Below are 13,411 nucleotides of genomic sequence, written 5' to 3'. Positions count from 1 at the left end.
ATAAAAAACAAATAATGTTTAAATCTTGGTGAGGAGCCTTCCGTGTATATCTCTATAAATGTATAAACATAGCTATATATAAAGATTTTTTTGATGTCCATGAAATCATTCTGTATATTCTACATACGATTGCTTTTTCACTCGGCAACATGTTGAACATTATTCAGTGTTAATAAATACAAATTCACATCCTCTTTTCTCATGCTGAATAGTAATCATTGCATATACACTCTGTATGCATTTAGCCAGACTCTAGAAGATGACTTTCCAAGTTTGCTATGGTTGTGTAAGGGCATTGATGCCAAATCAGAAAGATTGCTATGGATTTCAGAACAGAACAATTTTGTTGGTTTATTCACTTACTCATTTCGTCAGTTTATCCCCAAATACTTTAAAATTGCTTCTAACAATTGTATGTACAACACAATATAATAAACTTATGAGTTGCCATTAGAAAACCAGGAGCAGGGAAAGGGGACCCCCCCGCCCCGTCCTGTGGCTGAGATTGGGGAGATGAGGGGCGAGCACAGTGGCTGCAGCTGGGGCCTGGGGAATAGGTTCCCAAAGGCTCTGCAGCTGTCCTAACCTGTGCACTTCAAGATAACTCCTGTCAGAGCCCACTGCCACAGCAGGCCACTCAGGCTTTTTCTGTCCTTCCTTCCATCTTACTCTCAGATGTCTGCTCGCCCTTCTGTGGTTACTTGGTGTATGAGAGCTCACCTTGGTCTCCATACTCACCTGGGTGTGCTCTCTCTCTGGCTACACACACAGACACACACACCTATATTTGCATAAATAGAGATAGAATATAGATATGGGTATACTTTCTCTCTATATCTATATTCCCTGTATACAGATATATAGGGTCCTTCAAAAATATAAAAATCAGAAGATAACATGAATCTTTCCATGAAATTTTTGAAGTACCCTCGTGTGTGTGTGTGTGTGTGTGGTCATATGTGTCTGTGTATATACATATGTGTATATATAGAGAGGGGCAGATAAAGGGGGAGAACCTTCTACACTAGCCATATTTTGTTTCATACGTTTAATTTTTTTGCTTGACAAATGCCGATGTGGATTCTAGTGAAGGTCTCAGGTAAACAAGCACCCTCACCTGTGCTGTTCTGTGTGTCAGCAACATCTCCTTCTTCTACCTCTTCTGCTGGGTGCTGCTTGTGATGGAAAACCGTGTAGTCTTAATTTAGTATTTACAAGATGTGTGCAAATTAACAGCAAATTCTCAGGATTATTTCCAAAGAGCTCAGCCCATTGCGTATAGTACTTGCGCCTTTCTCCTTACCTTTTTCGTGTCCTTTCTTTACTTCTTCCATCTCAAAAACTCAATGGTTTTATCCTTCCACTCTAAAACGTCCCAGGGACCTAGATTTTGTCAGGCTGCAGAGAGGATGATCCCCAGCAGGGGGCGCACCAAGCTCTTAGAGCTGCTTTTATGTTTAGGGAAGACGTTGGAATTTTGCTGAATAGTGTATGTCACTAAGTGGTGTATGTCCAGTAGAATGTAATGGAAATTTTAATTTCATGCGATATTAATTTGAACTCATTTTTCAATAATTTAAAATTTATTATTATTTTCCTGTAATAACTGGATTAATAAGTATATTTAAACTTAGTTTGCTTAATATGTTGTTATTGTGAATAATGCTTTAACCAAAATGCTGACAATGATCAGATTAGGGTGGGTGACATGATTATATGATGTGATTAGTATTTTAGAGGTAATTAGAGCTGGCATTGGGGGGTGCTGCTGACAACTCCTATGAATCCAGATAATTTGCTATTCTAAACTGGCTCCTCCAGATGTTTAACAGTGTAAGAGCAGATCACTAAAATCTGTCTTGTTGAGCTAGGAAACCTAATTGAACTTTTCAGACTTGCTTGCTTTCTATCATATTCATGATGCAGAATTAACTCAGATATGTGGCCTTGAAATATGACATTCATCATCACTTGGAAAAAGGAAATTGAATGAAGGTACTTGGAGAGTGCGGGGTTCGTTCTGTACAGGGCTGCCAGATCGCCTCTCATGCCTGTGGCCTCAGTGCCCTTGTGCAGTGAAATGCCAGGGCCACCACCCATCCCTTCCCTGTACAGGAGCTGTATTTCTGGGTCATACCCCATCCATCAGAGGTCACTTTCCACCAGGGGGTTTGCCATGTGCTATGGTTGTCTTGCAGTTTGCTGTTTGGAGAGTGCTTATAATAAGATCTGGCTAGGAGATGAAGATTCCATTCACTACATGGAGTGTCCTTGACTTTTACAAAGGTTACCTAGTTCACCCATTGTCTTGCTACTGCTAAGGCTACTGTGAGGCTTGGAATCCTCACAGCGCCAATTGTCTAGCTCTTAATCCTGTTCATGATGCCCAATTGTAAAGCTAGGCGACCATGCTAGTTGTCGCGGCTCTTCTACCTACCAGTAATCCTGCACCAACTGGGCCGATGGTTGAGCTAGGGCTGGGTCTGGAGCTCCCAGACCCCTCAAGCCCATTCACAGATGGGTCGCAAATCCTTCACACGCCCGGTTGGGTCACCAGACCCCTTCATGCCAGGCTGGGTCACCAGACCTCTTCACGCAGGTCTATGAGCTAGGCAACTGGCCACACGGTCCTTGGAAGCTGCAGGTCTGGAAAAACATGACCACGCAGGGCGGGCACCAGAGGCAGTAAACACCAGTCAAAGTGGCGCCACCATGCAGGCACACTTACTCCACCCACACACAATGCTTACCGAACGACCCTGAACTGGTTCCGAGGCGAGGGGAGCCTGATCAAACTGTTCCATTTTCCCAACACCCATCAACTGATTGTTTGGAATATGGAGTTTATTTCCACACAAAAACAGTTTCCTAAAGGATAGTTGGGAACCCAGGGCACCATGGAGACCTCCTCAACTCAGTTTGTAGCTGTGGTCATAACTGGTAGGGAATGTCTGAGTTCTGAAGACCCAGTTATGTACTGGAGACCCTTTTATGCGTTTGCTGAATCACCCCTACAGGCCTGGTGGTGGGTGGGGTGGGGTGGTTAGTTTACTCCTGAAAGACGACCCAAGCTTGACCTGTTGATCATCAGCAGCAGAAGTGGAAAGGCTGTGGTCTTAGTCCCTACCCCCTGCTCTGCTCTGCTCTGCTCTGCTCTGCCTCCTCCAGAGAGGCTTCAGTTCTCTCCCGTGCCCCTGAGGGGAAGGGAAGCAGCCAGATGTGCAGGCATAGATTTCCTCATTTTCTGATTTCTTGCCAAATCCCTAGACTCCTGGTCTCCAAAAACTTTGCCTGGATTGAGATCAAGAAACAGTTTATCCACAATGCCATTATCATATCAAAATAAATTATCCCTTTATGTTCTGGAATAATGACATAAATTTTTATAATTATGATCAATGTTTGTAATTATCCAATTTTTCTATAAATATTCTCTCTTTTTTTTTGATTGGTTGATTTTCACCATTTGCTTGAATTAAGATTCAAATAAGATCCATATATTATAATTTGTTGATTTCTCTCAAAAATCTCTTTCAATCTTTAGGTTCTGCCTTTCTCCATCTTTTTTTCCCTGCAATGTTGTCATTGTTAAAGAAATTCAATTATTTGTAATGTACAAGTTCCACGATCTGAATTGTGCCTATTATAACCTCACAATTTTTTTTCGTGTATTTCTCTATCCCTCTTAGTACTAGAAAATAAATTGGAAGTGAAATAAAGAGTTTTAATGAGATTCCATTTCAATTTTGTATTTTATAAGTGTTATTGCAGAGTTCATCAGGAAGTACATGTCTATCACTTTTTGCTGTATCGACCATTGATGATCATTGTCTGGAACAATTAACTCATTAGGAATTGAAAGATGTTTATATTTTAGTTCTATACCTTATTTTCTTATGTTATCTAGGATATTTCTATAAAAGAAGCTTTCACTAATTAACTGTTTGGTTAAATTACCAAGATATTAAATAAAGGGCATGTAAATAAAAAAAAAAAAAAAAAAGAAAGAAACGGTTTGTCAAGGGACACTCTGCATGTGACTATAGACTCTGTTGCTGGTTTATGGAGCCTGTAGTGAGGCCCCATCTCCCCATGCCTCCCACCTCTCCCCCTGAGACCCGGACAGAGGATTACCCTGTGCTATTCAAACTTTAATCGGTAGGTCTCAGCAGAGGCAGGCATAGGTACCTGAAAGATAAACACAGATGGCTCCCCTATTAGCAAGAGGCACCTGCAGTCTTTACATAGCTCTATGTACCCGCCTCCCGAATACAGATGCTCCTCGACTTACAAACCAGTTACGTCCAGATAAACTGATTCTAAAGTCAACAAATCATGAGTCGAGCCATTGTACGTCTCAGACCATCTGATATATATATATCATATTATGTGTGTATATGTAATAATATTGAACATGCCAGCCCACAATATGACACTCTGGCATATTGACTATTTTGAGTTAAAGGCACTTGAAAAACCAGCAAGTGCAAGATCACTCTGACCTTCCTTCTGTTTCTTAAAAGCAGGAGTTGGACTGCCCCTGTGAAAGCTGCCCTCCCTGTACCTGAGGGAAAGTGTCCTTCTTATCATCAAGGTCCAGAAGCTGAAGCTGAGGGAAATCTTCACAAACAAACCTGGTTAAACTAACCCTTATCTTCCTAGTCAGTTCTCTACCTGATTAACTACCCTAGCACAAGCCCCTCTGCCTGTCACCTCTCCCTAACTCGCTTCAGCATGCATGCACTCAACCCCAGCCACACCCGTGCCATGCAAAACTTACATTGAGTAACTTTGTATGCTTTTGTCCTGTCTTATGTCAATTGAATTCTAAGGCCCAGCCAAAAAAACCCTCAGAGGGTAGAGGTAATATTTTGCCTTCCCTACGATATAGTCCATATAACTTTTACATGAGGGTACTTCAAAAAATTCATGGAAAGATTTGTATTATCTTTCAATTCTATTTTTTCCAGAACTTATTTGAAGCACTCTTATATGTGTGTATATATATATATGTATGTGTATGTGGGGGTACATATAACACAAATCATATTATATATGCATATAATATCTATAACCTTCATATATGTGTATGTATAACTATGTATGTATGTATGTATCTGTGTGTGTGTGTGTGTGCACATATGGTTAAACGCTGGGTGATTAAAAGTCCTGCCATCAGAAAGATTTTCAAACCTAGCCGTCCTACATCCTTCTGCTGTGATCCTGAGAAAATTTCTCACCCTCTCTAGGCCTCTTTCTTTGGGTAAAGTGGAGATTATCATAGTAGCACTGCCCTCAAAGTTGTGAGGATTGCTTGGAGCCCTGAGGCAAACATTGGCAGTGCCCATGTTCAAGGTGGGAAGACAGACCACTGTCAGTGACCTCGGGATGCAGGCTTCTTTGTGGGGGTGGCAGTGTTGAATGTGTCAATTGTCACCAACTTCCCTTGGGTGATTGATGTTCCACTCATCAAAGGATCTTCAGATTTTAACTTGGCTTCCATCATGGCTTAGCTCTAAGGAAAGAGGGGCTTGTCTTGTAAGCTATACATTTCTTATTGGACACCAGTATATGGGCCTTCTAGTTAATTTATGATTTTGATGGCAAACTGCGTCATAGAAGGTCTGTTCGTGCTGTGCTGACAGAATGAGGGCTTCGAGGCTGTGAGTCAGGAGGTGGACCTGGGTTCACCAACATGTTACCTCCCTTTGAGCCCTTTTGGGGCCTATTTCTTGGTGTCTTCTCATGCTGCTTACTTCTGCTAGTTTCGTAGTTAGTACCAGCCAAGAAATAAATGGACTTACAGGCTTACAGGACTTAATTAAAAAGGTAACTTTCCCTTTTCTGCTAGGACACCTGGGATGAACTCCTAATTGGTGGTGTAGAAATGAAAAAGGTATTGGCTTGCTCCAGGTAAGGATTCTCACTAGACTTGACCTCAGGGGTGTGGCGTGCTCCTTTGTTCTTAGCTGTCACCTAACCCTTGGTTATTGTGTGACAGGTGCATTTTGACCACGGTGGACCCAGATACTGGAGTCATAGACAGGAAGGAGCCACTGGAAACCCTGAAGAGGTAGAACACTAATGTGTCTATTGTATTTTTAATAATGTCCCTATCCCAGAGCTACTTGTGGGTTTAGGTGCTATGTCTGAGCTTATGCTTTAAGAAGGTGCATGTGACCTTGTTATCCGGGGCACCTTCCACCTGCCTTCTGGTTGGTTTGTGTCTGTCAGTGAATGTGAGTGATTACCTGTTGCCTCCTCTTTTTTTTCTGGATGGATCCTTTAGTGCTTTTTATAAATTATTAATTGTATAATATTATGTCTCTCATATCGATTTTTAATAATATTTACACGGACATTTCCAAATTAAGGCCCGAATACTTTGTTTAATTATGTTCATTGCAGCTCAAATTCCTTTATTAGAATCAATATCAAGGGAAAGGAGAATAATTGGAATTGCATAATAAAATATTAGAAAAAAAAGGAATGTAATGAGTTGTCAGAGTTTATCTGGGAGTTTCTTTTATGCCAGGTTTTTTTTTCTTTTGTTTTGTTCTTTAAAGAATTTTGGATGACTTTAGTTCTTAATGTAAAATGTGTTTTTCGACCTAAATTAACATTTTTTGGAGCTTAATTCTGTTTTGTTTCCCTTTCTTCTGTTTTGTTTGTCTTTACCGGCTTTCGGTTAGAGAAGAGGTTATTTCTTCAAGCCTTCAAATTTATAGTTGTTTTGGTTTTGGTTTTTGATTTTTAAGATACAGTGAAGTTAATTTTTTTTTCTTCAGACAGGCCCTTGGGAAAAAAAAAAAATTAGCTTCAATAGTCCAGACTGACCTGTCAACTGCATCTCTGTCTTAATTTTTGTTCACCAACAAACCACAGCTTTGGGCTTACAAGCTTGGAAGGTGTTGAAAGCAAAGCACTTACATGCATTAAACAAGAAGTTTGGAGAGCTCAGGGCAGTTCTGTTTTGAGATTTCATGACATTTGTTTCAGTGAGTTGTGAAGCTGAGCTACTCACGTCAACAAAGTGTTTTACACTTACACGTCTAAGTGGGGTTTTTTTTGGCCTCAAACCGAAGCCATCTAAAAATTGTTTAGACTCTCAGGATACTTCTCGAAAAACCAGGATTATTTGCAGTTCGACTGATTGTCCACAGTTGTCTCTGTCAACATTTTAGAAAAGGCTACTATTTATTTATAAATAACCTGAGAATGAAAACTTGAGTTCTATGTAGAGCACTTAGATTGTGATTTCCTTTTTGTGCCCGATGATAAATTTTTGCTTCTTTCAGCTACCGCCTGTGCGATCCTTCTGAGAAGCAGATATACAAGTCGTCCCCACTTTTTGGGATCTATTGTTCGGTGGAAAAAATTGGAAGCCTGAGAGTTGGTGACCCTGTGTATCAGATGGTGTAGTGACAGACCCACCAGAGTGATATGGTAAAGGGGCAGCTTTGCTTCTGGAATACAGTACCTGGAAACCACGGCCACATTTTCTTGTGTTAAGATATTTTTTACACTTTGCTGTTTTACTACTTGAGAGAATGAGCCGTTTTGTATTTTGATCTTTGGAGTTGGAAAATGTGCTTTATTTCTATTCCCTTTGGTAATCTGTGTACTTCCACCCAGCCTTCTCCATTTTCCCAATCAGTTATAAAATGCTGACGGAGGAGCCTCAGCAGAAAGGCAGGCATATGTCCCAGTCCAGTAAGGAGTATCATTAAGGGATAGGGAGATGAAAGTGAGCAATTCTCAAGAGTTATGTCTTTATTTTTTCTGTCTCTATAGAAGAGTGAAAGGGAAATATTTAAGTTATTCAAAACCAACTTGGGAAAAATGTTTAAGTCAAATGCTTTTTATCAAGTGTATTTTTAAAATGTAATCTCAGTTTGAAAAAAATCAGTGCATCAAGGCAACTGGATCCTGAATCATGAGGTAGAAGTAATGTTCATACACTGATTGCACTGGGCACATAAAACCCGACTACTGGGGCACATGCCTAACCCCCAAGTCACACGAACGAGGAAGTCAGCTGGAAGACGTCAAGTTGAAGTTTTTATGTAACTCTTCTCATAAAATCCATAGCCAGTTCTGAAAATCACCCTATCTCCAAAACCTCTTCACCACTCTTTCAGAGGGAAGAGGCCTGAGCTTCTCAGCTGTGATTACCTGCCCTTGTAGCCTTGACACCCACAAGCCTGGCCATAGAGGACACTGGAGGGTAGTGGGTCAGACAGCCTAGGTCTAGCATTAGGTAGACCTGAGCTCATAGTCCTAGCATCTTCCTGACTTGGTTGAGTTCCTACACCTCTCTCTGTCTCGTTACCTTTTTCTGAAAAGTGGGAGTAATGGTAGTGCTCACCAGAACAACCAGTAAAAGTTACTTTGTGTGCTGAGTTCATACAGAGTTGCAGCACTGCAACGGAAACACAGAAATTGCTCGGTAAATATTAACTGTGATTCTTACTGTCATCATTGCAACTACTGCTCCAAACAGAGCCCAGTCTTGGGTGCCATGGTGGGTATAAGGATAAGACAGACTTTGCCACTGAGGTGGGCAAAAAGGAAATAAACTTCTATTGGCTGCCTGTTATGACCAGGCATTTACATAACCATAACCATAACCATATTTCAGTCAGTTGGAAGATGCCTATTTTTCCCACATTTTAACATCTCTGAAATCAGAGAGCTTCTTAGAACATTCAGGATACCTTTTTAAAAAATCTTACTGATGCATAGAATAATAGTACATCTTACAATTGGTGTATCTTGGATTTGGTGAAATATAGTAAGTACTAGAAAGAAAACTGTGAAGTTCCTAAGTGCTTGCTATTTCTACAAGCCCTCATCTGGGGAGAGTGGACCAGGCCTGAGCCATCTAGCTTGAGTGAAACTGATCCTGAACTTGCTGAGGAAGGAAGGTCAGGAGAGTGCTCCGGGGGTCCAATGTGATGGAAGCCTCTAGAAGGTCCAACCTATGGTAGGGATCTAGGAGGATGCTGGGGCAGGGGAGAGGGGAGATGAGGATGGAGAGGAGGGACAAAGCCAGATATGGTAGGTTCTTGAAAGTTAGTTTACAGATAAAGGTAGCTGTGGAGCATCATTAAACCCAAATCATGACCAAAGCTGTGCTTGTGGGATTTGGTCCTGAGAGCCACATGTGGGATGGACTGGAGGGAGACAAGAGGCATGTCAGGTGGGAGTGAGGGCTTGTTGTTTAAGTAGGGTGGGGAGGAGAGGGAGGTGTGAATGCCCAGCTCCTCAGCATAGCATGGGTGCTGTTTGCCATTTTGCACTAAGCCTCTCGGGCTTCTCTGCTCTGAACGTGCTTCTCCTCCATGCACCGCAGAGTCCCACCTGGCGAACTCTGTGGGAAGCCTTCCCTACAGCCCGCCCCCCAGAATCACCAAGAGCTTTCCTCTCTGGTCATGCACTTCTGTTAGGGCTTTAAAAATAAAAGCAGTGTTACTATTTTTAAGGTGAGCCCATTAAGATCTCTACATTTTGGAGACCCTCCTTTACAGGAAAGGTTAAAGGACAGATTAAAGCCCTTAAAAAGAGGAAAAGTAGTTAACACTTGCACCAAGTTTGCTTGAGTTATTTATTTATCCCCTTTAGTTTAATTATACAAAAGCTTGTGTTTTATTATAAATGCAATACATGTTCACCAAGGCAAATTTAGAAAATGCCAGAAAACTAGAAGAAAGAAATCACTTATTGTCATGTTTATAAATTTTTATTCTGGTTGGTATTTTTGTTTGTTTAACATAGCTGTTATCTATATGATATATATCTATATCTACATATATAGGTATGTATATCTACACAGATATCTATATCTGTATGATATACAATATACATCGTATGAGACATGATACACACACACATACACAATATATCATAGCTCTCCAGTGTATATATACACACACACGCGCACACACACACACACACACACACACACACACACACACACACATATCATAGCTCTCCAGTCTATTCAAATATCATTTTTGGTGGCTTCATAACATTACATTGTATAAGCATATGACATTTTTAACACCATTTTTACTGTATCTGACACTTGATTGTATCCAATTTTGTTATAAATATTGTAGTATATATCTTTGTATGCGGACCATTTTTAAATTAAGGAGTTTTCTGTAAGTTAGGTTCCTAAAAGTGGAATTGTTAACCCGTGGGGTATAGGCATATTTTTTAGCATCTTGACCAATTGTTCTCAAAAGTTTGTTCCCGTTGGCACTCACACGTGTCATGTGAGAAAGACCCCTTGGCCAGGACTCAGTCTTAACAGGCTGCTTTTTTCCATTAAGGTAACTGGGGGGCAGGACATAGTTTGCAATGCCTGCATTTTAGCCTCAATAAGTAACTGTTTTGTCGGTGTTTGAATTATTTATGACCAGTAATACAAATAATTGGATAATCAGATTCTTATTATTTATTCAGGTTTCAGCATCCAGGAGGCACTGATCGGGGTTTTAACAACAGCAGCAACGATACCTCGGTGAATCCTTATTACCAAGCCTTTGACCATCTTTACTCTAGAAACGACCTCCATTTCTTACTTTTCGGAGTTGTGTGTGCTCCATGTTAACGCAGGGAAAGTATTAGAGGTGACTTGGGAATACAACATTATATAAACTTATAATTTCATAAATGTAATTTGTAATTATATAAATTTTAGGTAATGAAGACTTTTAAAATGAATAAAATTGCCTTTAAAATTATTTTGAATGTTACTGTAGCTATGTCTCTTTTCCAGTCCCTGACTTTAATAGAGATGAGTAAAGAAAGTTTAAAGTTCAGCTTAAAAGCTCCAAGACAATTTTTAAATGCATACATTTTATTACCTATTATTCTGTGTTTTAGGAGAAATGGAAAACAAGCCATAGTTTCCTGATGTGCCTGTGCGTGTCAGCACATTCACACATGCTGTTCATTGGTATTCACATGGCTGTTGGCTCCTGCTGGCTCATGTGTTTTTACCCTACCATTACATCAGGGCTGTACTTGACTATGGAAGTTATTTTATCGGCCTTGTTTTTATATTCTATTATGCCTCTATTAGCCTCTATTAAAGTAATTTGTTGTGTGTAACTGCTGGATACACCACCTGGAATTCCAAGTGAGACAAAATAGAGAATGGAGTTTAAAACAGAGAAAGGAATTTGAAAGAGAAAGGAATTTAAAAGAGAATGGAGTTTAAAAGAGAACAGGAGTGGGAAGAAAAAAGCAGGGACATATGTTTTAGGTGGACATAATTGTTGGTATGACTAAGCAAAAATACTGAAGTAATATGTGAATGAACTAACCCACTTACGATTTTGTGGTTTCTTTATCATTAATAAATGTGAATCTCAAGCCTCCTTTGTCTTTGGTATTTATGAGTCTGTATCCAGGGCTTTTCTCATTTTATTTTAGAACCTCAGTGACTGCCATTCATTTTTCTTTACCTTTCTGATTACCTCCAGGGACACAATCTGTCTCTACACACATTCCCTCCTGTCGCTGGCAGTGTGCGGGACATCATGAACCGCAGGCACGCTGGGAGCAGACTTCCTCACCCTCAGTGAGGTGCAGGTGTTCTCCATTTCCCTTTGCTGGTTCTGGGACTGAAATGAACCTCCATCCCCAGCAGCACCCTGTGAAGTAGAAGTGGCAAGTGAGCTGTATCCCTGGGTAAATTTTGGAAGTGATGAAGTAGAAAAATCCTGCTAACTTTAAGGTCGACTATTAAAATGCAGAAGACATGTTGTCCTTTTAAATTTCCAAAGAGAAATTAGGGAAGGAGATAAACAGAAGTGCACAATGTTGAGTGCCTCTGAGCTGTCTTCCTTGGAGAATACAGAGCCCACGTCCTAGTCACTCTGAGATGTGTGCTGTACCATGTTCTCTAAAGCACACTTCACCATGCAGCAGCCAGCACTTCTTCAGGGAATGTTGCTTTGCCTCCCACGGATTTGTCACTCCTTTTCCCCTGGGTGACAGAGCCGCCAAAGATTACTCAAAGCCCATCTCTTCTGAGCAGTGAGATGACCCAAAAAGGGGTTAATCTCCCCAAACTCTCCAGAGCGAGGCATTCATTCCATTTGGGAAATTAACCACGAATTGGGGTTCTCTTCCTGCATTTATTCTTCAGACCAGGAAGTTACAAGAAGAGAACACAGGTGGGGTTTTTGCTAAGTACCGTTTAACAAGTTTAACAATAGAAGCTGGTAATACATAATTAAGTCAATCCACTAACAAAAGCTTGATTTTAGCAAACATTGTCTTCTTACAGCAATTTCCCAGTATCTTTACATATCAATCAGTAACCTGCCTGTCTTTGAGCCAGCAATCTTGCTGTGTTACAACTCTTTATCCTACAACAGAGACTATATAGCCTGGGGAGAATTTCCTGTTTTTTGTAAGGTCAATATTTGAAACTGCAAGGCTTTGGAAAACCAGGCCCTGTGAAGTACATTTGCTTTATGCATACTCTACAAGGGAAGCCAGCTTTGCCCAAGCCCTTCTCCCCAGAGCCTGTTGCTGGAAGAGTTGGCTCCCTGATGTACTCCCACAGCAGGAGAAATACTGACCTCTGTACTGAGAACACAGCTGGATTTCACAGGAGTGGGGAGAGGGTGAGGGTGACCTGTGGTCGGAAAAGAAAAAAAGATAAGATGGGATGAAATAAGACGTTAGGACTGAAAAGAATAGGACAGGTAATTGTTCAAACCTAAACATTTATGATGAGGAACAGCATTCTAGAATGGCAGATCCTTCCTGAGTGCTGAAGAGCCCTGTAGTGAGGTGCCAGCTGGGGAAAGAGGCTCTCCCTTTTGGGACTCTCCCTTCTTTGATCCAAGACACCCTCCGCCTGTGTGGACAGTATGTCTGAGTCCTGAAATGTACACTCCTGGTCAGTGTGACCCGTGGCTCAGCTGGGCCTGACAGACTTTCCTTGACCAAACTTCAGCCAGGCTCCTCTGAGCCCTCTTCTTGACTAGGCCTGAACCTTGCTCCCAACCTCCCCAGCCCAGTTTTAGCAAGAACCCTGCTGTCGGTTTAGAAAGAATTCCCCCACCCTGATCGTCCTCTGCTTATCCTTGATACCTGCTCAGGCTCCTCCTCTCTCCCTCTGATGTGTTAGTCCTTGCCTTGCCTTCTGCAGGAATCCTGACTACGTGGTTTAGCAAGGATTCCCCTACCCTCTATGTGTCCTCTTAGTCATTTTCCATTCACTGAGCCGCTCACCCTGCTCTACGGCTATAAATCCCCAGCTGCCATACGGAGTTAAACCCATCTCTCTCTCCTACTGCGATAGTCTTGAATAAGGGCTAAGGGCTTGGCTCCTAAACCACCCTGACCGTGGTGGCTGACCTTGTGTGAAATACGACGACGTGAT

The 13,411-nt window shown here is 41.3% G+C and overlaps 1 protein-coding gene across 3 annotated transcripts in view; it reads left to right on the top strand.

Annotated features, from left to right (window-relative positions):
* Positions 1 to 11,388, top strand: part of MTARC2 (mitochondrial amidoxime reducing component 2) — a 30,171-nt gene extending 18,783 nt beyond the window's left edge. For 2 of the 3 annotated variants that reach the window (XM_063114288.1, XM_063114289.1), the window contains 4 exons: positions 5,852 to 5,913; positions 6,002 to 6,073; positions 7,299 to 7,446; positions 10,471 to 11,388. In XM_063114288.1, the coding sequence (XP_062970358.1) occupies positions 5,852 to 5,913; positions 6,002 to 6,073; positions 7,299 to 7,422 (258 nt within the window). In that variant the 3' untranslated portion in view covers positions 7,423 to 7,446; positions 10,471 to 11,388. Of the gene's footprint in view, positions 1 to 5,851; positions 5,914 to 6,001; positions 6,074 to 7,298; positions 7,447 to 10,470 lie in introns of those variants that run through there. The other variant, XM_063114290.1, reaches the window with a different exon arrangement.
* Positions 11,389 to 13,411: the final 2,023 nt, after the last annotated feature.

The sequence above is a fragment of the Cynocephalus volans genome, chromosome 11 (genome assembly GCF_027409185.1).
Source record: "Cynocephalus volans isolate mCynVol1 chromosome 11, mCynVol1.pri, whole genome shotgun sequence".
NCBI lineage: Eukaryota > Metazoa > Chordata > Mammalia > Dermoptera > Cynocephalidae > Cynocephalus > Cynocephalus volans.
Note: the sequence above shows the minus strand (reverse complement) of the source record. Positions and strands in the feature narration are given on the sequence as shown.